Source organism: Eumetopias jubatus, unplaced genomic scaffold (genome assembly GCF_037043125.1).
Source record: "Eumetopias jubatus isolate StellerSeaLion01/CBP00866 unplaced genomic scaffold, mEumJub1_p1.0 scaffold_7, whole genome shotgun sequence".
Lineage (NCBI taxonomy): Eukaryota > Metazoa > Chordata > Mammalia > Carnivora > Otariidae > Eumetopias > Eumetopias jubatus.
In genome coordinates this window covers 135,954,311-135,981,303 of record NW_028274813.1, presented here as the reverse complement: position 1 = coordinate 135,981,303, position 26,993 = coordinate 135,954,311, and the positions used below count along the sequence as shown (strand labels likewise).

Genomic DNA, 26,993 nt, shown 5'->3' with positions numbered 1-26,993 from the left:
TCCTAATTGACAGAAATCCCTCCCCCCCTTCCGCCATTTGCATCACTTTGGCTGCTCTTTCAAAAGTAGCATTGTTGGGGCGCCTGGGTGGCTCAGTCCTTAAGCATCTGCCTTGGCTCAGGTCATGATCCCAGGGTCCTGAGATCAGCCCCTCGTCAGGCTCCCTCCTCAGCGGGAAGCCTGCTTCTCCCTCTCCCACTCCCCCTGCTTGTGTTTCCTCTCTCGCTGTGTCTCTCTCTGTCAAATAAATAAATAAAATCTTTAAAAAAAAAAAAAAAGGTAGCATTGTTGGTGAATAATGGCAGTTAGACCCTTACTCCTTTACTCTGTGAGTCAGTCAGCTGAGATCTGGCAAAGAAAAGCACATTCTACAAAACAGAAATGTTGGTGGTTATCACCTTCTGAGGAATGCTCGGGTAGTCCCTGAGGGCTGAAGGATAATTTTCTCAGGATCTTTTGGTCTGACTTGGCTGTCCAGAGAGGATTTTTTCCTAGGGAATGTCCTTGATTATATTCTGGGATTCCTGTGTTTAGTGTTTTTAAATTTTTTGAGGTTCTGGACCCCTTTGGAAATTTGAGGAAAGCTATAAACCTTCTTGCAAGAAATACACACACACACACACACACCAAATTTTGCCCAGTTTGAAGGTTTAAAGACATCTGTGTTAGAGCCTTTTTAGTTTAAGTTTTAATAGAAAACTCCCTGGACTTTGAACAGTAGTTGGCAGACTTCTCCTATAGGTCCTGGAATGTATTATGCACAGACCTGGCTGTGTGTTGGTCTCCCCTGCCTGCCTTCTGTTCCCTGAAGCAGAGGCATCCTCCCCTCAGTGCTGGGAGAGGGGCCACCTACAGCCAGACTGCCCAGCTCAATGGACTCTTCTTCTTGGCCGTAGCACGAGCCTGGGCAAGTGGCTCACCCCGTTGGTGCTTTGATTTTCTCATGTGTCAGTGAGGGTGGTCATGGCATCTCGTCGTAGAGTGGTGGTTGTGTGTGTGTACATATATGCGTGTGTGCCTATGTGGACATGCGTGTGGACACGTGTGGACATGCACAGGTGTTTGTGTGTGTCACGGGTTGCGGAGATTCCTGTCACCAGGGTCATTCGGGTGGGACCTGTCCACGCGGAAATGCAGCCTGGCACTTCCTGGGTAGGGTCACTTCTCAATGCCTGCGCATCGTTTAGCTTCTGGACGGACCAGATTGCTCTCTGAAAGGGCCTTTCTACCCACGTATACTCTCATTAACAGCATCCAAGAGTCTTTAATCCTGATGACCTTGCTGGGTTTTATGAGCATGCTGGGTGGGAACGGCCAGTTCGCACTTCTGACCACCAGTGAGGTAGAACAGTTTTTTTAAAATTTGCTTGGCCACCGGAGCTGAAAGTCACTTCGTCCGTCCTCTGTCTTTAACCTTGTGATGCCTTCTGTTGCATAAACATTTTCAGTGTAGGTTTAGCTAGATTTCTCGGTCCTGTCCCTTATGATTCCTGCGTTTAAGGTCTTGCTTTAAAATGTTTTTACTAGGGCGCCTGGGTGGCTCAGATGGTTAAGCATCTGCCTTCAGCTCAGGTCATGATCCCAGGGTCCTGGGATTGAGTCCCTAATCAGGCTCCCTGTTCAGTGGGGAGCCTGCTTCTCCCTCTGCCTCTCTCTCTCTGTCTCTTATGAATAAACAAATAAAATCTTAAGAAAAAATGTTTTTACTACTCTGAGATCATAATGACATCCCCCTGCATTTCCTTCTGATGGAATCAAAGTTTTGTTTTCGCACTTGTATATTTGATCTGTTTAGAGTTTGTTTCTGTGTATGGTGTGACGTGGTAGACAATGTAATTCGTTTGTTCCCACATGGATCACCTGTTGTCCCTGCGCCATTTAGTAAATGGTCTATCACTTCTGCGGTCCAGATGCTGCTTGTGGGCACCGTTTGGCAGCCTCTGATGCAAGTTTCAGGCAAGACTTGTGGTACAAAGTACCTGAGATTGCGTCCCAGCACCTTCACTTGCTGCTTGAACAGGGGCAGGTTGTCAACTTCTGAGGGTCTTGCTTTCTTCACTGGTACCATGGGGACAATAGTGGTATGTAGCTTACCAGGTGATTATAAGTATAAAATGAGATAACGCACGGAAATCTTCAGCACAGGGCCTGGTGCACACATGGTAAATGTTTTAGTGATCATCAACCTCCTTCCCCTCCTCGTTAATTCTTCCCTATTCATTCTTCCCTATTCCAGTTGACCTCTCATAAGCAGCAGAGGATGGTGTTTTATGAAGATTAAGCTGGCGAGGTTGATATGTGTTCATTCATTCGTGGAACTTTTTGAGGACATGTTAACCTTCATCATGCCACGTAGGTTACATTTGCCAGAGAGGTTGCTTCGTGTCTTTACAGACGTAAGTTCTGTTCAGATGCTTGGGCTACCATGAGCATGGGGCTCCTACTGCAGGAAGGCTGCCATGATGGGCTCTGGGCCTCTAGAGGAGGAGAGGAGTGTGTCCTGGCAGGATCGGGGAAGAATCAGTGGACGAGGGTACCCTCCAGTCTGGACTTTTGAGGATTAGAGGGGGGATTGACAGGGGAGGAGACCCCTGAGGAGGTGCCATGCTTAAAGTGATGGCTAAGGTCTGGGCTTGGGCCCCGACAGACGGGAATAAGTCTCAGAGCCTGTGAGCAGCAGGAAATGACAGTACTTGGTGACTTCTGAGGTGGGGTGGGGGACAGAGAGAAGGAGAGAGTCACTGGGTCTGCGAGTTTTTAACTTGGCAGTCGGGCGTTGGAGGGCGTCGGGGAGGCTCAGTTTTGCATAGCAAGTCCTTTCTGGTGTGGGCTGAGTCTGGGGTAAGTGTGGGACAGCCAGGCTGGCCAGCCTCTGTAGAATGCCACAGCAGGGCTTGAATGAGAGCCTGGTCCTGGGGAGGGAGCGGGAGGGACCTTCGTCAGCGCAGACCTGGCGCGGAAGTGTATGGAATTGCTTAAAAGATGAAAAATGCGTGCGTATTCTCTGCCTTTGACATTGTAGACACTGACATTCACGCTATTTCTGCAGCCCGGGATAATCCCGGGACTCAGAGTACCTGCCGTGTGGTCTGAACATTTGTGTCCCACCCCACCCGCACGCAAAGCCATATGTTGGAGTCCTCATCCTCAAGGTGACGGTGTTGGGAGGTGATGAGGTCATGAGAGTAGAGCCTTCATGCTTGGGATTAGTGCCCTTGTAACAAACCCCACAGAGCTCCCTCGCCCCTCTGCCACGTGAGGCTAAACAGGAGGAGGACCTGGTGGAGGACCCTCACCCGCCCCCACTGGCATCCTCCCTTCCAACTTGCAGGCTCCAGAACTGTGAAAAATAAATGTCTCTTGTTGATAAGCCACCCAGTCTGTGGAATCTTGTAGCAGCCCCAGTGGACTAAGACAAGTAGTCTCTCGGTTATGAGTCGCATCCATACGCATAAAGCAGCAAAATGACTTCAACCCAAAGGCAGAGCCTGGGAATTTATCCCGTCCACTTCGTGCCATGCCAGAAGCTGGGCCTCTTCCTTGTCTGCCACCTCCACCACAGATCGGCTTGTTTCCTCTCGCTGTGCTTGCTACCCTCCGGACTTCCTGGCGCTGCTCTGGTCAACATTCCTTTTTTAAGAGGCTGGCTTTTGTCTTGTTTTTGACTCAAATGGCATGACGTCATTTTTTGCCTTCTGTCCACCGAGGCAGAGCCCCACCCGGGCCTCCAGAGGCCATCAGAAGGGAGGGCTTGTCATGGTAGGTTGAATAGCTGTGAACATCAAGTCAACATCCAAATGACAACCGACTCCCCCGTTAGGTTACTTCTTTTGCTGAGGGGCTGTAATGTCCTGTCAGTGGGGGGATTTACAGACCTGTGCTTGGGAGCTGGTGCGTTGAGCTGCCCTGGGGCTTGGCCTGACTTCCTCCCTGGTCCCCATGCACAGCTCGAGAGCCAGGCCCACCCTAGAGGATTCCAAGCATGGAGTCTAAGTGTGTCTGGTGCTGCTCTTGACCCTTGTCCTGGGGTCTCACTTAGATTTCATGTTGCCTCCCCAAGAGGGTGACTTTGCTGGGCTAAGCATTTAGCAAGAAATGTTTCTTAACTTTTCTTTTCTTTCTCTCTCTTGCTTTTTTTTTTTTATTTCTAACTTGGCAAATATTTCTATGCATGACCTCATATTTTATTTTTCTTGTGGAAATACAGCTATTAGTATGAAGCTGCTTATCAAGGCTGTCTCAGACAAGTTTCAAGAATATACCGTTGCAAGAGTCCTTGCAAGACAGTGAAGGTGAATTATAGAAGCAGTTCATATGATCTGAGAAATGCAGGTAATCCAGGGGACATCTGGTGACGCCGATAAAAACAGACCTTGACTAGTTAATACCACGGTGACTAATGAACTAGTTATTAGCACTATGACTTCATCAACCTGTGACCCTTGAATGCTCTTCATGCAAACTCCTTTTTTCCCCCCAGCTTTATTAAGGTATCATGGACAAATAAAATTGTAATATACTTAAGTGTACGGCATGATAATTTTTATACATATCTATTATAAAGGAATTCCACTAAAGTTAATTAACACATCCATCACCTTGCATATTTACTGACTTTCTCCTTTTTTTTTTTTTTTTTTGTGAGACCGTTTAGGTACCACTCTGTAAGCAACTTCCAACTAAACAATGCAGTGTTTTCAACGGTAGTCACTATGTTATACATCAGATCCTGAAATAAGATTAACTCCTGTCATCTGAATTGGCCCATAATCTTGGTCATTCCCACATTGTTCAATCAGGCCCATACCTTCCTATTTCACATCTCTTTATATTTTTAAAAATTTAAGTGGAGTCTCATTTATACATAGCGTATATCTAAATGCACTGCTCAGCAAATCTTTACAGACAGAGCACCCTGCCTGGCCACAACCCAGATCCAGAAATAAGACCATACCAGCCTCTGAAAGGCTCACGCGTGCCCCTTCGGTGTCTGTTCCCTGCAGGATCACCAGACCCGACTTTTTCAACCACTCAGTGAATTATTCCAACAGGAACCCCTTTGCCACCGCCACCCACGGCAGGCACTGGAGTTCGTCGGCCAAGCCCATGCCCCTCCCTGGGCCCCGTCTCAGTCCTGGCCCCTCTCCTCCTACACGTAACCACTGTCTGGACGTCTGCATCCACAGTTCCCGTGTGTCTCCTGGCTGGTGCGCTTGTAAGCTTTGAATGAGTAAGGTGAAAAGAACAGCGGCGTTTGTGTTTCTCGGCTTGCTGAACTTGGCCCTGGGCACCCGGCATGCCTGTTGCTGCTGGTTCCGCTTTTATTGCGATTCACTGAGCCACCCTTTCTAGAGCCACAGGGCTCCCTGTGCCTTGCTTGGTGGAAATCTGGGGGCCTGCTGGGTGCCTGGCTCCCACCCAGACCCAGAAGGTCTGTTCCCTAGCTCCCCACCCCCTGAGCTGTCTCCCCGTCCCCTTTCCCCGGGCCTTCTTTGCACTTCCCTGGGGATTTGAAGAGAAGTTTTGAGCCTCCCGCTCTTCAGACCTAGCACTGTGTAACCTTTACAAGCCTCGCCCGAAACTGGCTCTTCCCTCCAAGGCTGCCCCTGTGAGCTTTTTGAGAGCATTTCGTAGGAGTGGGGAACTTTTGAGATGCCGATGCTGTGAAAAACGTGTGTCTGCACTGGGCACAGCATTGTCTTCCCACTTCCCTCCCGAGTTTCCCCAAACGGGGATCCCAGCTCTGACTCACGGGGGCACCCCACTGCCAAATGACTGCGATGTCACCTCTGTGTCTCCAAGTGCCCCTGGTGGAGGTGTTTCGTGATTTGAAATACAGAACCAGAGACACTTCTCTGACCCCCAGCATTCCACCCTGGGACTTCTCTACGAAGCGTTTTCGCTATTTCAGCCACATGGCCCGTAGAACTTTCCAGACCTGTTCCCTGTTGTGAAACTATGTTCTAAACAGTGAGCCTGGCCCCACAGCGTGTGGGGTAGCTCTGGTGTCGTCTAGCACATGAGGACAATGAGCTCCCGTGGCCGCTGTCTTTGTCCGTTACTCGTGTGAGCAAGGAGGACACAGGGCACTTCCATCTGTATCTAGGTGACACTCTGGGTGTAGTAAGTAGTCCGTTCAGGCTGCCGTAACAAAATACCCCATACTGGGTGGCTTAACCAGCAGACATTTATTTTCTCAGTTTTTCAACTGGAAGTCCAAGGTCAAGATGCTCTGGGGGTGGATTTCGGGTGAAGCCACGCTTCCGGACTTGGACGTGGCCATCTTCTTGCTGGGTCCTCACATGAGTGCTCTGTGCCTGCCTGGGGAGAGAGGTCTCTGGTGTCTCTTCCTCCTCTTACAAGGACACCAGTCATATTGGGTACGATCCCCATCCTTATGGCCTCACTTGAACTGAATTACATCTTGCAGGAACCCCTCTCTGAATACAGTCACACCGGGGCAAGTAGGGCATCAGCATGTGAATTTGGGGGGGGACACAATGCAGTCCTCCACGCTGGGCACAGTGAAAATGTGTGTGGTCCGTCTTACCAGCCACCCATCATTTTGTGTTCTCCCTGCCTCTGGCTGTCGGCACGATTTAGCAGTCTTCCCACGTGGCCCTGCCTGCAGGCTCTCGAACAAGTTCAAACAGAATGGTTGAGAGAGGCTGCGACTCAGGCACATCCTTTGGCCACGAGAAGGGCTGGGAATGTGCTCTTCTTTCCAAGGAGCCCCTGGATTCACTCTCAGACCCCTTTGGAGACATCTGGCCCTAAGGAAGCCTTAGCTTTCTCTTTTCCCACACGGCGGAGATATTTTTAGACAAAACACTTCACCTGTCCTCTCAGCCTCACCCCCACCTAAAACCCCAACTTTCCAGAGGGAGAGGGAGAGCATTCTCACCTACCAGTCAAGGGGACACATTAATGGTGGAAAGGGAAAACCGAGGAGTCTTAAAGCTGTGGAAGCGACTGTCAAAGTCCCTTTTCTAATGATTGACCAAAATAAATGCTAAGCAATGCAGCTGATGAGAAAACACGAATGTGTTAAGCTTTCAAAGCGTCCGTTGCTATGGGAGTGTGGGCATCAGCCTCCTAGCACTGGCTTACAGGAAGGCTGTCCCGTGTCATGTGCCCGGGACCACATCCACATGCTCACCCTCAACGTGTACACACACACACACACACACGCAGAAACCCACACGCATGCACGCGCACACACAGGAGAGGGTGCAGTGCTACGGAGCTGCAGACGTTGAGCAGGCTTATCAGGTGGTCAAGCTGCTGGAGTGGCAAATGCTAGAAGGTGGGTCTGTGCCCCTCTCACGCTCAGGGAGCATACGCAAGTGCTCAGAGGTCTTTTGAAGGGGGAACTCAAAGGCTTCTATCTCGTGCTGCACTCCTGGGTGCTACGGGCAAACACTCCTGCGCACCAGGAGCTAACCGTGCTCCCAGGTGCCCAGAAGAGTTTGCCAAGTGAACAGAAGTGAGAGTGAGGGCATGGCCATGTGAGGGGGTGTTCTGAAATGACAGGTGACCCGCAGTAGGAGACAGCAGGGGATTCGGTGCAAAAGCTCCAGCTTCAGTCTCCACTGTCCGTGCTGCTGAGAGGCTGGATGTGGACTCAGGTCCCTGGGGCATTTGTGTCTTAGAGATCCTGGTGCCCACCCTGCAGGCCCTGGGCCTGATTTGCAATATCTCTGCTCCCTGCACCACCTGCCTCCCTGTCTTTTTGCCGGGATGTTGTTCTCAGAGCTGTGTCTCCCTCTAGGCCTGTGTGGCTTTTGTTCAACTTGGGATTCCACACTTGGCATGGTGCCATCATGTACAGGCAGTCAGGAAACACTTGATGAAGTATTTGTCAAAGTAAGAGATCTTCAAGAATGTCTGGACAGACCCCCCCACCCCCCCACCCCCCCCACCGATATCCTGAGGTGAACCTGCTGGGGGCCCTTTCTGGTGGGTGTCTAGGCCTGTTCCAGAAGCCCCGAGCCTCTGTGGGCTCCTCCAAGGAGAAGCATCTTGCTTATTTGAGGAACGTTAAGTCTACTCTGTGGAGTTCCCCTCCCACATGATGCCCCCCCCCCCCCACCGGGACACGAGTACCATCTTGCCTAGAGGGTGGGAAATCTGCAGGACATCTCTGTGCGCTTGGCTCATGTCTGTCGTGGTCTGTTGAATATCAAGTTACTTCTCTTCCCTCCCCTGTCCCAGCATGTTTGGGTTTTCAAAGAATGCAGTAAAGTGTTGGGATGAACTTTTTGCTTTGAACTTGTAAATTCCAGGGAGAGTTGACTCCTACACTTACACTTACTTAACTCATCAGAATGTTGCAGGAGCCGTGGCTCCAGCCCTGGGACCCTCCAGTCCTTTCTGGGGACTTGGCTGTGTGATTCCCTCACCGAGGACAGTGGCATCTCTTCCCCGAACCCTGGGTCCTGGAGGCATTGGGGAAACCTAGAGGGAGGGTAGGTGGTTTCTCAGCACGCGTGGTTTTCCTTGACTCTGACCATAATCAAGAACCCCCTATCTCAAAGCAGCAGGTCGTGAGACATTTGGACTGGCTCAGCAAGTTTGCCTGCTGGGCAGATTGGCAGAAAGCTATGGTGCCGGGGGAAGGCTGGGAAGCTTCCTTGGGATGTGTCAGCACATTCGTTGCCTGTCTTGGTGACGCCCCACCTCCCTGCCTCACTCCCAGCCCCCAACACAGATATTCTCGTGTTCCAGGGAAGGTGTCTGCATCCACGAACACACTGGTATGGGCATTTCCCCCCTCCCTTGTGCCTTTGATGTTCTAAGAAGGCTTTGCCTCCCCCAAGGTCAGGAAGACTTACTCCTATGTTTTCTTCTAAGTGTTTTGTAGTTTCAGATCTTGTATCTAGTTTTACGATCCATTTGGAGTTAATTTTTGTGTACCATATAAAGAAGGGGGTCTGACATCAATCTCTCTCATGTGGCTCTCCAGTTGTCCCAGCACCGTTTGTTGAAAAGACTCTTCCTCTCCCCACACTGGATGGTCTTGGCACCCTGGCTGAAAATCAATTGACTATAAATATGCAGGTTTATTTCTGGACTCCCAGTTCTATCTAAATGTCTGTCTTTATGCAAGTCCTACATTGCTTTGGCTACTCTAACTTTGTATTAAGTCACAAAATTGGGAATGTTGAACTCTAAAGTGATCAGACTTGGAAGCTGTTACCTTTGCTTTGTCCACTTACTACTTCCTTTAGCCTCGAAGAAGTTGCTGAGTTTTTCAGGTCATCCGTGTTCTGCTCGGTCAATAGGTGTTAGACTGGCAGTTTTGAATTGCAGTGGCAGCTTCTACGATACTCCTGTTTAAGGAGAGAGCCAGTGCCCCTCTTTGAGCCATGGCCCCCACCCTCTGTTCATGGTGCGGGAATAAAGACCTCAGCTAACTCCTCTTCCTTCATCATAACTGACCCCAAGGGATCCAGAAAAGGAGAAGCAGGGAAACTGGTGGTCAAATTGCCAAGACAAGGGTAGGTCTGGGAGGGCTTATCCAGCTGTGCTCTTTGGAGACAGGGCCACTCAGCTGGGGCAGAGAGCCACAGGGCCAGATCTGGAAGGCAGTGCTCTTCAGTCCCAAGCCAGGGAACCATGCCACTCAGGCCACCTCTCCTTCCAGCCTTCCAGAGCCTTACCATTAATGTTCTATCCCAATTTGTGAGAAGCTCTTCCTGTCCTTCAGCACACGTGAGGTTCTGTCCAGTCTGTGCAGGACCAGGAGGCGGTCCGTAACTTCTAGGGAAGATGATGGCTCTGTGGACCGCTCACCTTGGAGAGAACACCAAAGCAAAATTGCAGAGGAGTATAGATCTGAGTTAATCAAATAATTTATTTTTTTAAAGATTTATTTATTTATTATTTTAGAGAAAGAGTTGGGGGGAGGGGGAGAGGGAGAGATAGAAACTCAAGCTGACTTCCCACTGAGCACAGAGCCCGACACAGGGCTCGATCCCACAGCCCTGGGATCATGACCCAAGCCGAAACCAAGAGCCGGACACTCAACTGACTGAGTCACCCAGGTGTCCTCAAATAATTTAGGTAATAAAGAGTTAGGAAATGTATGTAACAGTTAAATGTAGAATTTCCTTACTGCAACTGATAAGGACTCCATTGTGTCTGATAATAGGACATATTTTTTAGAATATGATCCATTGTCATTCAAGGATTCTGCATTTGTGAATTTGCCTACTCACTAAAATTTATTTGTAACTACAAAATCAGTATTTATAGTGCTTATGTAGTCATTTGCAGACGTGTGCAGAGAAGCAAAATATTTGAGTTACCGAAGAGGCATGTTCGCAGATGAGGTTGAACAAGGTGACCTTTTGCCTTCTCATTTCAACTCTCATACTGTAAAAAATGTCCTTTTTATGGTCACTTGGTGCCATATTTTTTACATTTTTGTGCTTTTTGTTGGTGATTTTGCTTTTTGCAATGGCTTCCGAGAATAGTGCTTATGTGCTATCTTGTGTTCTAAAGCACAGAAAGGCTGCAATGTGTCTTATAGAGAAAAATACAAGATAAGCTTCATTTAGGCATGAGTTATAGGAATTTTGGCCATGAATTCGAAGTTAATGGATCAACAATACAATATATATTAAATAAGATGTCTTTGAACAGGAACACACGTAAAACAAGGTTATATATTGGCCGGTTGACAAAGATATTGTGACCAGAGGCTCACAGGAACCTAACTCTCTATGTCCCCTAGGAACAGTGGTGCTGTATTTGAGAATTTCGTGTTCACAGCAACTTTTTGGAATCTAACTCCCAGAGATAATGAGAATCGACTGTAGTTATTTATCATTTGTTGCATCCTAGACTCTAAGACATTTGCTCCTAATTGCTGTTTACAAATTCATATCTTACCTCCAACCACTTGGGGAAGTTTACAAGAGCATGAAGACATGTCCGTAAGGCTGAATGTGCAGCTCTGTCTCAACCACTGTGATTGCCAAGTGAAGAGATGTAAGTTCCTTATAACTGGCAGTATGGTATCCCAGTGATAACTGTGATGGTTAGTACTATGAGCAGTTGGTAGGAGAAACTCGACCATTTCTTTCAGAGGCAGAGTCCAAGAAGGTATGAGTAATGGCCAACAAGGCCAACAGCTGCAAACTGTTTACATGTGACAATTTGCTGGATAAATCAGAGTTTATACAGTTGTGTGTTGTTTACTCCTTAATCTAGAAAGGATATGGTCAACTCTCAGTTTAAGAATTATGTGCTTAGGGCGCCTGGGTGGCTCAGTCGTTAAGTGTCTGCCTTCGGTTCAGGTCACGATCTGAGGGTCCTGGGGTCGAGCCCCGCATCGGGCTCCCTGCTCCGCGGGGGGCCTGCTTCTCCCTCTCCCACTCCCCCTGCTTGTGTTCCCTCTCTCGCTGTGTCTCTGTCCAATGGATAAAATCTTAAAAAAAAAAAAAAAGAATTATGTGCTTACACCATGCAGTTTTCTACTGAAAAAGAAAATAATTAAACCTCCTCACCCAATTTCCTCTCCAAAATTGCAGTCCTACCAAGGAAAAGAAAGGAAAGGAGAAGGGAGAATGTCCACACTGAGTTGACATGGCTGGGAAGATGGGTTAGGAGACTCTGGCTTTTCTGAATGAATCTGATAGACTTCTCTAGGCATCAGAAAAAAATCTTTACAGCTCTTCATTTCTACCGTCAGCATTTTGGATTTTTTTTTTTTAAGATTGATTTATTTATTAGAGAGAGAGGGCTTGAGCAGGAGAGGCAGAGGGAGAGGGAGAGAGAGTCTCAAGCAGACTCCATGCTGAGCTCAGAGTCTGACACGGGACTTGATCTCACAACCCCAAGATCATGACCTGAGCCGAAACCAAGAGTCAGACGCTCAACCAACTGCATGATCCTGGAGGTAACCACTAATAGTATCGCACATACCCCTTGAGTCTTTTTTTATCTTTAGCTTAAAAAACATTTGGACTTAAACACCTGAAACCTTTATTTTACCTGACCCACATCTCTGCATAAGCACACATTAAGATTTATGAAAATCTTCGAAACCCCCAAAGATTACTCACTGTTGTCAGTCACCAAAGCTTTGGTGAGGGAGGCTCGAGGTTTGCCTGGAGGAACACTGGTGTTGGAGAAAGAGTCCTGTACTTGTATCTGGGTCTGGGCTTGGTCAGCCATACAACTGGTTACTGGGCCTCCATTTCCCTGTCTGTAAAATGGGGCCGGTAACCATACCCACCGAATAAAGGATTATCATGCATTCTGAGTCGTGCTTGCCCCTAGAGAGGACCCTAATAAATGCCAGTTGCCTTCCTGCTTCCCTTTTTGTTCCAAGGAGCTCTGCAAACATGTGGAATTGATGTTTTTAACATTTCAAAACTAAGTCCTATGTTGTTTTTTTTTTCTTTTTGGCAAAGAATTGTAAGTCATGGAAGGGTAAAGGCATGGAAAACACCATTCTAGGGTCTTGCTGTCAATGTAGGGAATTCCAGCGCCATCGGAAGATCCCTCTGGTGGTACAGCTTCAGCCTCTCCTCCCCTCCACACTGCTCCTCCGTTCTTTCCAGGGAACAGGGAATAGTGCTGGGGCTTTGTTTCTCGTGGAAGCACATGGCTCAATTGCCATTTATTGCCTGCAGCTCTTACTTTTACCACAACCTGGGATTTTCTCCAGACTTTGATTTGTGAGTTCTAAGCATTTCCACACCGTGGGTCCTGAAGGCTCAAGGCTCCTGCCCTGTGTCTCAGGGGCCATCTTCTCTCACGTGCTTTGCCTTGCTCGCTTTTCTGACCAGGCTGTGCATGATTGGAATACATCCTTCAAAGCACTAGACCTTAATCCACCTTTGTGTGAGAACATTTCTCATAAATAAACTGATCCTTTGTGTTCTCGTTAAAAAAAAAAAAAATCATCTGTGCCTTGGAAAAATTAAAATGCAATTATTGGAAGGCTCTTTGCTTAGCTGTTTCCCTAATGTTGCGTGTTACCTAATTACAGTGGAAACTCAGGCCTGCCGGCTCGGGGTACTGAGTGCAGCGGAGGCTAGGGAACGTGTTCATGTGGCATCAAAGTCTGCTGGTTCAGCAACCGCTCTTGGGACCACAAGCTCAGCACAGCTGGCTTCAGATGCCTCCTTTCCCCATTCACCAGATGGCTCCTCCCAGGGCGTGCACATCTGATTGTTCCGATTGATTCATTGACCCAGGAGGCCGAGGCCCCGGGCCAGGAGAGCACTGCTGGGTGTGCATTCGAGGGTGTGCATGTGCTGTTGTACTCACACACCATCGGTGCTGTGTAGAAGCATTCCACCTACTCACTGCTGGACTTGGCGCAGCAACCCACAAAGCATTTTTAAACAAAACCAGAATAATGACCTTGAAGGCACCGAGAAGCCGGATCATGTCCTTTCTGGTTGTCATTTTTCTCCTTCCCATAGTCTGCATTGCTGGATTATGATGTCCACGTGAAAAAAAAAAAACACATCTTGAGGCCAACTAACATTCATTTTGTTTTTTTCCTTTTCTCTTTCTCTCTTTTTTTTGTTTTTTTCTTACTTCTTCAACCTTGGCCAAGCACTTTGCATGTTTCCAAATAAAAATAGACCTGCGCTGTGGTGCCGGCTCGCTGTGCCGGATGTGAGCTGAGCCCCGGAGCAGCATCTCCCTGCAGAGCAGAGCGGAGGGCGAGGGAGCTCTGCCTCTCGGGGCTCCTGGGGGACCATCAGGAGGAAGGAGGAAGTGCCCTGTGTGCAGCTGAGGTTGCCCTCCGTTTGAATTTGATGTCCACAAAGAGGTTAGGTGTCGCTTTTGGGGCACAGGGAAGGAGGATCATTTTTAATTAATTCCCCCTGTCCATTCTTCTCCGCCTTCTGCCCGCTCTTTCCCTCCCCAGTTCCTGTGCCTGCAAGGCCGGTGTCCACTCCTGAGACCCCTGGTGTGCGTTAGCGCAAGGGGCCCTCCGAATGGGGGCAGTGTGCACCTTAGGGGGGCACGGCGTGGAAAACAGGTGCCTCTCACGCCGGTGGCCACAGTCCCTCCCAGGGCACAGCGCTGGTGGGGAGAGTCTGGCTGGGAGAGCCTCTGCCCGCCTGGTCACCAGGTACCGCTGAGCAGCACCTGCCTGGCCATGGGGCCACTGGAGCCATAGGCGCCCCACAGCCCTTGTGAACTCGCAGCAAGGGGAGCTTTGAGCTGCCTCTGGTGTGTGCCCCAGCAGCCGCCCTGGGTCACCACCCCCTCATGCGTCTCATGCTGTATGAAGGGGTCAGAGGCTGTGGTCAGTGGGAGTGCAGATGCTTCTGGCCCTCGCACAGGTTCCATCCCAAGCCCTGGGAATGGGAAGGGGTCCGTGCCACTCCCCCGCCCCCGTCGTTGCGCTAAGCCCCGGGGGCACCTGGGTAGTGAGGGATGCCTGTCCCGGGTGCAGAGATAGCAGGAGCTAACAGGAGATGTGGAGAGCTGCCGTGGGGAGTGGCAGCTAATACATGGCCAGTGCATTCCTCAGGTGTGGCCTGGCCAAGGCCCTCCTGTTGTTCACACACGCCTTTCTGCAGGGATAACCTTTCTCCCCTAGAAGACTCCCGTCCATTCTCCAGAGGCTGGCAGCCTCCTGTCCCTTGCTCAAACTCTTCCCCTGCATCTGCCTCCCACCCGGGTGCCTGGGTTCGGTTCTTGTCTCAGCGGCCAAGGGACCCCAGTCAGGTGTGTGTGGAGATGAGTGAGTTGGTCCGTGGGGCTCATCCTCACTGATGACTTCCAGGCCCTCCCTCTTCTGGCGTTCTCTCTCTCTCTCTCTCTCTCTCTCTCTTCCCCTCCGGGTCCCGGTCTTATTCTCTCCCAACGGTTCCTGAAACATTTTTCTGAATACCATGCACAGCCTTCCCTGGCCTGCTTTCTGGGAACCTAGCTGCTGCCCTGCTCCCTGCTCCCACCCTGAGGGCATTGGCCCTAGCAGGGCTAGCACTGACAGGAGGGAAAGAAGGTGCCTGGGGTGCAGAACTTAAGGAGGCACCCCCTCACTCTCTGGGCATGCAAGTGCAGGGTCAGCTCTGGAGAGGGGGGACCCTCCTTCAGCTTTTCATGCTGGGTGCCTTGCCTTGCTGGCCTCACCTTGTCCCAGCCCTGCATGTTGGAGTTGGAGAGCATCCCACCGCCATGTGCCAATCCAACTTACCTTTCCCCTCTGAGCCTTGGTTTCCCTCTGTTACCGCCACCCTGGGTAATTAGGATTAAATTAGATAACACGTGTAAATGCAGCACATTGCCTGACACCTATTAAATGCTTGGGAGATCTGTGTGGTGGTTGTTATTATCACTAATGATTTATCGGTGAATCCAAAAGCAGTAGACACCAGCCCATCCTCCACAGGAGCTCTGGAATGATGGGCTCCAGCCCCTTGGCCACATCATCATTCCAGTCGGCCCCTCCTCTCTCCATCATGCGTGATGTTGACCATATGGACTTGCCCGGCAAGGTCAGGGCCTCCCACATTCTGAAGAGGATGTGTTTTGTGTCTCTGCTGCAGGAATTGCTTACTTAGGAGGTGTGTGCAGTGCTAAGAGGAAATGCGTGCTTGCCGAAGACAATGGTCTCAATTTGGCCTTTACCATCGCTCATGAGCTGGGCCACAAGTAAGTATCAGACTCTATTGTTCTGCCTCTTCCAATTCCTTTCTGAATATACACACACACACACACACACACACACACACACACACACACACACACACACACACACACACACATATATATTTTTTTTCTCTCTTGAATTCCAAAAGTTCTGAAACAGTGGTGCTCTTGGCCTTTACTTCTTCTGTAACACAGACCTAGGCCAGCAAGCCTGGGTCCCAGCCCTTCAGGGAACCCAGAGAGATTACTGACCAGATGGTCTCTGAGACTTGAAGTGTTAATTTCGTGTTCATGTCTATTCTTAGTGCACAGGGCTATAGAGGGAAGAGGTTTGTCTCAGAGTGTCTTTGGTTGCATTTCCTTTCCTGGGCCAGCATGATCTTTGATTCACTCTATCGTTCAAAGAATGGGATTTATCTTCATGCTGTTGACTTTCTTTTTCCTTGAGAGCCGGTTTCAAACAAGGCCCAACTGTCCGAAGGCAGAATGTCGGTGTCTTAGTTTTAAAGAATTATCAGCTGCTGCTTTTGTACATCCCCGGAGTTGGGGAGAGCCATGGAACCTCAGAGCCCAAAGAGGTTGTGGAAAAGATCTGAGGCAGCCTCCCGGTTTTTCAGAGGAGGAAACAGAAGGTCAGAGGGGTTGAGTGGCTGGCCTAAGATTGAGATCACCTGTAGAAAGTCTCAGGTGCCACCCAGCCAGCCAGCCAACTCTGAAACTGTGGCCTGAGGGTTTACTATTTCTCCGGCAGTAGGTGTCTGTTTTGGATTTCTCTGAAGGAAAAATTGTGGTATGACTGCACGAGGACTTAAAAAATAAATACGTAAGTCAAGGAGGTCAGAGCATGCAGAACAATAGGAAAATTTATATTGGGTTGGATAGAACAAAATTAAATGGAAATCTAGTTCTTGGTGAAAAAATTTAAAGCATTTCTTAATGACCTATGGAGTAAGATGCCTGGGACCCAAAATGTGAGCTCAGCCTTCTGCAAAAGTAAAATCAGTCTATAAGGAGAAGGACAAAAGCAGTTTCCTCTAGGGCTAGCCACATCTGTGGCTTTATATATATATTTTTTGCCTTGTTTTGTTTATCTGGTCCCATTCTCATTTTTTTCACTCCCATAGATGGGTTTGGTAGTTAGCTTTTCTGTGCCTATTGAGTATCATGATGTGAGTACAGCGAGTGATAATAATCCCGTGTGTATTTCCTGGGATTAAGGCAGAAATAGCATGTCATCGGCTAAAAGCAGCTAAATGAGCACTTGTCTCTAAGTACACAGTTCTTTTATCTCGACAGTATTTTTAAATATTGGCGACAGCCCTTTGCCCACACTTTTTTTTTTTTTTTTGGCCTATACTACTAGGAAATAATTTTAAAAAATTAATTACAATCAAATAGGTATTCATATTTCTGATTTGTTAAAAACAACAACAACAACGCCAAAAGCTGTAGCTGAGAGAAAAGCGTAAATCAATATGGCTGTGGCAAACACCCTCTCTTCTCGTCTTTGGGCCAAATGTCCCACCCGGCCTATCCTAGTTACTCAGAATCAAGGACCTCTCATGGTCTTGAGAATGCAGTTGTCAAAACATTTTCCGACACGTGGGTTGTCGTGGACTTTTGAATGCATCTATTTATATGAACTACAAGATTCCACGCAGCCTTCAGTGCCAGGGCCCACGCTGGAGTGCTTTTTGCACCCGCGTGTGAGCACACACGTGCCCGCTTTCTCCTTGGACGTGAGGAACACAGAGGGCCATTTTCTCCCTGCTGACCTGTGTGACTGTGCGGGGACCACGGGTGTCTGAGCGCAGGAGGTCTGCCGAGATGAATGGTGAGATTCAGTCTGACTCCAGTAGCCCTTAGCTACAGTCTGCTTCAATTTCTTGGAGGGCCCTTTAGAGCTTGCTATTGCACTCTAATTACCTACAAAAACAAACACCTAATTGTTCATCAAAGCCAATAAATTCTGCGAGCATTTGGCCTTGCCCCTAGTTGCGTGATTATAGTTTTCCCAGGGAAGTCTGTTGTCTCTGATTATTTGCGAGCAATGGGAAGCAGGCCCCCCAGGGACGAAGCCACAGTCTCACCATCTGCAGACCCTTCTGGTGAGCCGGGCTTAGCCGCAGACAAGGCTGTGTGGAGGCTTAACAAGAGGGATCAGCCTGTACTCTGAGTGAAGCCAGCGGCCAGGCTGCTTCACAGATCTGAAGCCTGGAGGTGGTGCATATTTTGGAATAGAGAGGAGTCATTTAACATGTCGTTCCTTAAGTACATGTGCACTAAGAGAGAATGGGATGGTATTCTCAGTGGACCTGAGCCACTGGTCTGTGCTCTTCAAGAAAATTTCTCAGTGAGCGCTTTAGAAAATGAAAAAGAGCACCCTTCTATGTACCCTTAGAACGTCCCCAGAAGGGCTCACCCACTGGTCCCTAACCATTTAATGCTGATGAAGTGAAACTTCTCTTCTGAAGTTGGGGTGTGTGCCTTTGCCCCTGGGCAGATGTACGCGTGGCCCTTCTGTTGCTTACCCAGTATATCTCATATAAGGATCAGTGCGAGCAGTTACCCGGACTCTGAATGTTAGGAGAAAAATTCACTTTCCACGAGAGGTACACGTTGCATTTATCAGAAAATGAGAGTCGTATACGTTAACCTGATTTTCTCCCAGCTTTGGCTGTCAGAAAACACAAAGTGAATGTCAGGCTCATTTTCAGCAATTAACTCATCTGGATCCTGGAATTCTGTTTTTCCTCCTCCTTTCTGTGTCTCTCTTTGTATGAATGATCGTATTTTACATATTGTAATTCAAAAATAATTTCTTTGGTACTGTAAACTGTCTCCAATCCAATCTGCAATCGTGTGGGTCCCAATTATGAATTAAATGAAAAGTTCTTGCCATGGTACCATCAATAATTCTGCTTAGGACAGGAATTAGTAATGTACTAATGATGTTTAAGTTAAATCAGATCTCATTTACTGAACACCTGCTGTGTTAGATGCTGTGCAATCATTATGCTATTGATCAGTTCTATGGGGTAAGTATTATTTAGCTTTTTTTTATGGATTAGGAAACTAGTATTACTTTTTAAAAATTTCTAGTCTCTACTTGAAATGATTTGGGATCACTTCTATGATAATATACCCATACATCAGGACTATTAAAGAGAGGACCCACATTCTAAAAGAGGGGCAATAAGGAGAAAACTTATTATATATCCAAAAAACCAAGGTACCTTCAGATTGCTGCCAACCAAGGCAGAAAGGACAATCAATGGTGTCCTAGCTGCAGAAGAAAGCCAGTGTGTCAGCAAGAGGGACTTCCCTAGGAAACTCAAGTACCCCAGCTGCAACCAACAGCTTTCCGATTACCTGGGAAAGAAGAGGTGTGGAAACGACTGCAGCCCTGGCTTTGGACAGATCTGAAGGATTTGCAGTTCCTGGTGGAGGTCAAGGAGAAGGACCTGGGAGGAACTCTTGGCTCCACACAAGCCATTTTGCCAGTGACTTTGAGGTTTTTTTTTTCTTTTTTCTTTTTTAAGATTTATTTGAGAAAGAGGGGGGAGGAGGGGCAGAGGGAGTCGGCGGCGGGGGGGACGTCTTCAGCAGGCTCCTTGCTGAGCACAGAGCCTGACGCGGGGCTCGATCTCACTACCCCCAGATCATGACTCAAGCCGAAACCAAGAGTCAGACACTTCATTGACTGAGCCACTCAGGCGTCCCAACTTTGAGGTTTTCTGATGAGCCCTCATGACCTTCATTGCCTACTTGCTGGTGAAAGACTGCCTGGGAGGCATCTGCATGTTACCTTTTGGTAGTGTGCCTTTGGGAAGGCAGCTGTCTCCCCATCTTGCCACTTGAGAAACCCAACTGAAAATGAGGGACTACTTCATCCTACAGTGACCAGGAGAGAGGAAGAGCTTCTGAGAGCAAGAACATGGCGGCGATGAACCACTCTTCTTCCAGAGAGCTCTAGCTGATGGCTGTTAGTGGTTATAACCGAACTGATGAAGTTGGGGGGCCATTCCTTGAGAGACACAGCCCAGCTGGGCCAGCGCTGCCCAGGTGTTTTCCCTCAGGAAACCAGGACAGGGTGCCTTGTGGTAGACCTCAGTGTCCAAGATGTTTATCAATATTTGGTTTTAAAGAGAAAGAGGGATAGCGAGAAGCAAGCATTTGTTTCTCTTGGGCAAGCGCATGCTTTTGAGGCTCAACCCTGATTGGTCACGGGAAGGAGTCTCCCCCGACGAGGGTTAGAAGCCCAGGTCCACGCCGATGGCCCATGAGAAAAGCAAAACCAAAATCAAATGATACCGTCACGGATCAAGGAGGGAGTTGGTGGTGACTTTAGTATAATATTAAAATAACCGGTATAATAATTCTACTGGAGTTTTAGAATATATTGTTTGCTGGGATTTGGAAGTTTTAGTGTAAAAGGGAGAAAGGAAGTGGTTCTAGGACAGCTGGTGGGAATTCCTTTTGTTTGCGGTGGGGAGGGGGAGGGGGTGGGGGGGTGGAGGGAGGCGTGATTAGGCCCAGAGGAGGCAGTTGACAGTGAGAGGCCAGGAGGGCACAGAGCTGAGTCTCAACTGGACATTCGGGGCCTGGGGAGACCCAGAACACCATGCATGCAGTTTGCTTCTTAATCAGGTTAAGACCGAGAGCCCTCAGGGAACGTCTAAACACAGGCCCTTCTAGATTGGGGTGCTGAGAGAGGGGAGGGAAACCGCATAGTGCACACTCGGCCACCCACATACAAGGAAAAAATAAAAGACCTATCTTTATAGGTAGAAACAAAGAGCTTTCTCTTGCAGAAAATAAATCTCCGCTTCTGTTGGATTTAGGAGGCTCTGCTAGATAAGCCTGAGCCAGATCAATTCCCGCCCTGAGTCATTCCAAACTACGCGACCTCTCTAACCCAAGTAAATCTACAAAAAGCCCTCCAGACAGACTGCAAAACCATGCCCCCTGTTTGGGCTCTTTCTTCCTGTTCTTGGGCTGGGTGCTGTCCCCACCTGCTCTTCCTGGGATCTTTTTTTCTGACTCCCGTATTCCCTTTCTCAGGTCTTCCCGTTTTGGAATTTACCTCTCCTCGGGTTGTGGCCTCTGAAAACTGTTCTCTTCGGGGAAGCTTGGGAGCGTGGTGCAGGGGACATGGAGGCTTTGCTGCACAAGGGGAGCCCCTGAAGTGTTTATAAGTGCCAGTGGCCCGAGCTTCACCCTAGAGCAATTAGGACATGCCCTCTGGAGCGGAGGGAGCGCTAAGGAAGGCCCTCCAGGAGATTCCCAGTGCATCCGGGGTGGAGAACCATGGCTCCCAGGACTCAGAGGCTTCGTCGTCGCTTTCTGGTGTCATCTACCTTCTTGTTTCTGTCTCTGCACCTTTCTCCCGTCCCCCTGGGCCACCGTCAGGTGAGCCACAGCAGTGCTGGATACGGTCCTGCTCCCCGCCTCTCGCTTGCCCCTTGGTCACCTTGAATTCCACGCCCTTTGCCGCTTCCCTGACATCCCACCAACCACGGGCACTCACGGCGTGGCAGGTGGGAAATAGTCCAGGCTTCCTGCCTGTGGCCATGGAGGCAGTGTTAGTCCTGTCGCCTCTCATCCGACACCTGCTGGGAGACCTCCATGAGGGCTCAGAACAAAGTGTCAGGTGCCTGGCCGTGGGAGGAATGTGAGGGGCAGAGGTGGAGGGGCACGCGGGGAGGCTTGCGCCCCATCGAGGGCTGAGGTGCTGAGTACCTGAGGACTCAGAAGCGCAAGGTTGAGGTTTAGGGATCCAAGTGTCCTGATAAGGAGCTATGTTTGGTGATACAGCAGTCACATGTGCACCCACAGACATGCAAATAGTTATAAATGGGCTCGGTCGCAACAATGTGTGGGGCACACTTGGGTTCTCAGACCTGCACACACACCCCCATGGCCCCCTGGAGCCGTGCCCCGTATTTTGGAAGCATTGTCCTGGCTGGCAGAACCGGAAGGAATGTTGAAGCATGAACAGAGCAGGGACTTTGTTCCCCTGCTCAGCCCTATGAGGACCAGGGCAGGTGGGATGCCACCGCGTGCCCTGAAGTAGCAAGTGGGATCCTCGGCCCCAGGCAGCTCCCACATGAAGCTTGGTATCCTCCCATAAAGACATTCCTTAAAAGCTAGATCCAGGCACTCTGGATGTTTCCAGCCAGAACGTGACAGCGTGCAGATGAGCTCAGGGCAGTGGATGTTGGAAGGATGTCTCATTGGCACATGCCTGGGGACATGCTCGCCTGGTGTGCAGCACGGAATGTCATCGGGATCCCGTGCCTGAGAATTGTGGCTTGTGGGCAGAGAGTGGACAAGTGTCTAGGGAAGGCTGGGGAGCAGAGGGAAAAGGGAGGAGAGAACTGTTCTGGGGGAAATGTTCTTATAACTAAAATTGACACAATTCAATCTGAAAAGAATTGTCTCGATCCCAGAACAGGAAGTAAGGAAAGCCATTATCCAGATGTGTGAAGAGGGGAAATGTTTGTCTGTGATCTGTATTAAGAATGAGCTGCCTGGTGCAGCGTGGGGGAGAGGCAGAGTGAATGCAGGCCAGATGTGATCAGGCAGGTCGCCCATCAGCGGACGGCCCCCGGCAGCCACTGCTGTCGCCCGGACCTTTTGCTGGGGGGGGCTCAGTCTGGGAGGCACAGCATAGACCTTAGATGGGCCAACCTTATATAAAGAAGGTACAGCAGAGAGAGGATTTCTGGAAATGTCATAACTGTTTAGAAATCCCAGGGGGACGGGTAAGTATGCTTTTGTTCTAGTTGTGATTAGGGTAGCCGTGTTTACATGGTGGGGGGGGCGGTTAGCCTTTCTCACAGAACAGAAAGTGGGGGGTGGGGTATGTTCCCCAGAGGAGGTCTGCAGGAAGCCCAGGTACCTCTGATCTGGTTCTAGAACAGGCAAGTCCTACACTGGGTTTTCAGACGGGTTCCTCCCTGGTTCTCTGGGTCTTCTCCTCTGTTCCCACTCAGCTCCCACAGCCTCCCGCAGCCTCCCTCCTCCAGACCAAAGGGTAATTGGTGGTGCTCGCAGTGTTCGGGGCTCTCAGGTTTCACGCAGAGGAGCTTGGAGAGATTCCTGAGGACGATTTCCTCGGCGTTTGGCCCCTGGATCAAAGTCAGTGTGTGAGCATCCGCAGGGTGCGGCTGTCTTATCCAAATTCCAGAGTTGTACAAAACATTCAGCCCTCGTTTCCTTTCATTTTATTATTATTTTTTAAATTTGCTGCTGGAAACTGCAGGGTCTTGCACATTCATTTACAAGCCACCCTGCTTCTCACAACTTCACTGAGTAGAATGACCTGTGACGTCAGAGGCAGCAGTACTGGAGGATTTGCAAGGCCGGCCTGCACCCTGCACAGCTTCTGTGAGCCCACGCTGCGTGGCCCTGAGCATGGCTTTCATAAAAGCAGAATTTCCTTCTGGCCCCTTCCAGACATGTGATTTTTTGAATGGGAGGTGCGGTGTCGGGAGTAGCAAGGAATGTTGTAACTGGTGGCTGTGTTTACAGGGCTTTTCTGCCCTAAGCTCGGATTTCTCACGGCCCTGCCTTAACAAGCATTACACGGAAAGTTACCAGGATTTCCTTCACAGTCTTACCCTTGATGCAGACTCGAATGTGGGGATAGAACTCTTGTTCCAGTTGCTTGGAAAGCCCAGAGCCACTGTCCTTAAGAGGACCTTGACCACAGCCTTCCCAAGTCTGCCCAGGCCAGGCCTGGGAGGGGAACACAAACCAAGGGAAAAGCCTTAAAAGCGCTTCAGCAAGCAGACAGATGTGGTCCCACCTGCATTTGGAGCAGCCAGGCCACGCAGCTATTGGCTGGACGTTATCGCTCTGATGGAAACTCCAGCTGGCTCTGGGGCGTCCCCGGCCCCCAGAGCGTCAGTACCGTAACAGGGAAGGCTACAGAAGCTGTTGTGTCTGTCTCTACCCCCAGGAATTCTTTGCATTTAATTATCGGGTGGATTTCCTTACCTAAAAGGCCGTTGTCTGAGATGGTGTTTGAGGAGATGGGAGGACCTCGGAGTTTGGCTGAAGAACCAAATTCCGAAATCCCCTCAGAACTTCCTTACATTACAGACTATTCCAGGAATGAGACGAGATCCAGATTGCCAGCTTGGCAGCTTCAGCGAAGAGGCTTCTCCCCTGGTTCTCAGAGCAGGAAGGGACATCCGCAGCCCACTTAGCCTCATTTTGCAGATGGCCAGTTCTCTCCCGTCCCGTGGCTCTAAGTGGCCAGTGGGAGACTTCGAGCAGGGCCTCTAGCCGTGGCGTGGTGTCCTTTACACAAGAGAACAACCTGTGCTGAGGCCCAGCCCTCCCTGTGTGGGTCTGCTGGTAACTGGATTTACTTGCCTTTACCCGGAAAGACACCTTCTGCTTGCATGGCGAGGGTTTTGTAAGGACCGTGGGAGGTGGCAAGGGTATACGATGCAAATTTCTTTACAGACGGAGTGTTCTGGTATGGACTGAATACTTGTGACCCCTCCAAATTCATATGGTGAAATCCAACCCCCCTTCGGAAGGTATCAGCAGGTGCTTAGGCCATGAGGGTCCCCATGAATGAGAGTAGTGCTCTTGCAAGAAGGGGCCAGAGAGCTGGCTAGCTCTGTTTCTGCCATATGAGGGTACAAAGAGGACACAGCCATTTGCAGCCTAGGAAAGGCCCCTCACCAGAACCCAACCATGCTGGCACTCTAATCTTAGCCTTCTAGCCTCTAGAACTGTGAGAAGCAAATTTCCGTTACGGGATAAACCACCCAGCTCATGGTATTTTGTTATAGCAGCCCAAGCTCGCGCAGAGATGCCCCCATTCTCCCAAGGTGTTCGGTGTCATGCCTGAAATCCTCGTTTATCTACTGCCCACTGGTGATGGGAAATTCCAAACTAAAGACCTGAGGGCAGCTGCACATTCTCGAAGACCCTGGGAACTTTACCACCAGCACTGTCAACAGCACGTTCTGGGAAAGAGCCTTCCTCTTCCTTATTCATTTGCAGGCACAGAGGATGTGGAAGTGGTGGTTTTGCCAGATGGCGGTGTCAGGATCGGCCGGAGGGGTGTAGGGGAGCCCTGAAATCATGCGCCTTATTGCTGAAGTCTGAGCAGAGCGCAGTAGTTGCTGGGGGCCCATGTGAGGATCTGGGACTCGCCTGTGTTGGAGAAAACATACATAAGTAGATGGATATAGAAGGAGGGATGTTACAGTTTTCTTAGCAAGTCCCTGGAAGCGTTACAAAGACATGGTCTTGTTCATCATAGCCACACTTCTGTGGTGTTGAGAGGGGGCAGGTGTTAATTAAGCCCGGTGATTGGCTGACGCTCACTTAGGATTATTATCAGGAGAGAGAATGGAAAGGAACTGAGCCAGGAACAATCTCAGGGTTGTCAGGGCCACTGAGACGCCGAGGTTGTGGGGCAGGTTGGGTGCACGGCCACGGGGAGATGCTGGACCCTGGGACACCGAGTTGTGTTACTTGGACGGGGGGGCACGCACTCACACCTGCACTGTGGCCACAGCTCCCCCCAGTTTACAACAGGGTAGACCGTGAAAGCAAAGGAGGGGCAAGAAACAGTCATGGCCTTTGCAAGCCAAACTTGGTAACGGTGTCCCCACGACGAGGACGTGGCAGGTCCAGTAGGACGCCTACCCTGGGGCAGCTTTACACACACTAAGGACCAGATGACAGGAGCCCTGCCCATTTCCGAGAGGCATGTGCAGGTTGGTTTCCGGTCAGAGGAGCCTTCCCGGCAGGAGCACACATGTTCGTTGGGTAAGTGACACCTAACGAACATACAGTTGGCTGTGTCGGTGGCTCTGTGGTCGGGGGAGACCTGGATTCCTTAAGAGCCTGTTCATCTCTGTGGCACGTGTTCTGTGATCACTGAGGGGAGGCAGATACTGTGTTCCAACAGCAGGGGGGTAAAGGAAGCCAGCTTGCTGTTGGCTGTCTGGTCCACGTAGAGGTTGGCTTCATCCGCAGACCAAGCTCCCAGAAACCCCACTTCTTTCCTACCCCCCAACCCAACCCGAACTGCCCTTACTGACTTGACAGTTGTCACCTAAAACTCCCCTATCCCGTGCCCAGTCCAAAATCCGGCAGAGAAGCCTGAGACAGCCCCACTGCACCAGGAACTCCTGGAGAGGCATCTAGAACTCTATCTAGGTAGTGCCTTCCTCTTGAGAGTGTGGTCTGAGCACCAACAGCATCGCGCTACCTAGGAGCCAGTTAGAAATGGTGGGATCAAGTGCTACCTGGGTATTCCCGTGCACGAGACAGTTGAGCAGACCAGTTAAAGCACATCAGAGTGGTAGCCCCTTCTGTTGACCCCATCTCAGTGGTGCTGCTCCTAGCTGGCTGGTGCACTGCACCCGTCTGCTGGTCTGGAAGGGAAAATCTGTTTGTTTCATTTGTAAGTTTTTTCCATGGGGCAGTTTTCCGAATAGCTTTCTTGCCCTGGTTTTGGAATTTCTCCTGTAATCCTTCCTTTTCACCCATGCTTTGTTTACCACCTGGGGTACCACCAAGGGCTCTTCCGCTGGCTTCCAGAGCTGGATTCCAGGTTCCCGCTCAACTTCCTCTGTAGGTTGGATATCAGCTTTCTTTGAAGACGTGGTTGGAACAGCCACCACCCATCCTGTCTGTTGAAAGGGACCCCACTCCAGAATAAACATTTAACTTGATGCATCAATCTGGTAAATTTCTGGCCAACCTCCAGAATGTCAAACTCTCAGGTGGTGGCAGACCTCTTGGAAAACACACTGGCCCACCAGAATTTGCCCGTGGAATGGGGGTTTAGCGTGTAGAAGAAGATGAAGGAAGAGGCAGGACTGAAATACTGTGCAGAAATGTCAGACTCTCCCTAAAAGCCCCAAAGCCGTGGTCTTTAATATACTCCAAGTGCAGACAAAGGTCCTTGGCCTGAGGCTTAGAATTGCTGGCATTCCTGTCTGGCCCCCTCCCATTCAGATTTTCTTTGGCTTTTGAAGGCAGAAGCAGATGCATGAGTTGACTGTGCTGGTCCTAAGGGTAGCTTCTTGGCATCCCTGCCACCCCAGTGAGGCCATGGATGAAGAGCCCATCCCGAGGCTGCCCTGTTGGTGCACTTTCAGAGTTGGCAAGTGAGCTGCTTTTGGATCTGATATTAAAGGCATCATTTTCTCTTTCCACATTTTCCATAATATTACCTAAGGTCTAGAAGACCAGTAAGTACTATATTGAATGCTGGAATCTGAAGGTTTAGAGTAAGCCCTAAAGCCCAGGACCCTGGTCACTTCTTGCTGCAATACGCAGCAAATCATACGTCCTGAGAAGCTGGTCTCCTGGGGCTT

General features: G+C 49.7%; 1 protein-coding gene across 1 annotated transcript in view; it reads left to right on the top strand.

Moving 5' to 3' along the window:
* The window catches only part of ADAMTS17 (ADAM metallopeptidase with thrombospondin type 1 motif 17), a 354,066-nt gene that overhangs the window by 127,440 nt on the left and 199,633 nt on the right, over positions 1–26,993 (top strand). Inside the window, exon 8 of the mRNA XM_028122793.2 lies at positions 15,531–15,636. Within this exon, the coding sequence (XP_027978594.1) occupies positions 15,531–15,636 (106 nt within the window). The remainder of the gene's footprint in view (positions 1–15,530; positions 15,637–26,993) is intronic.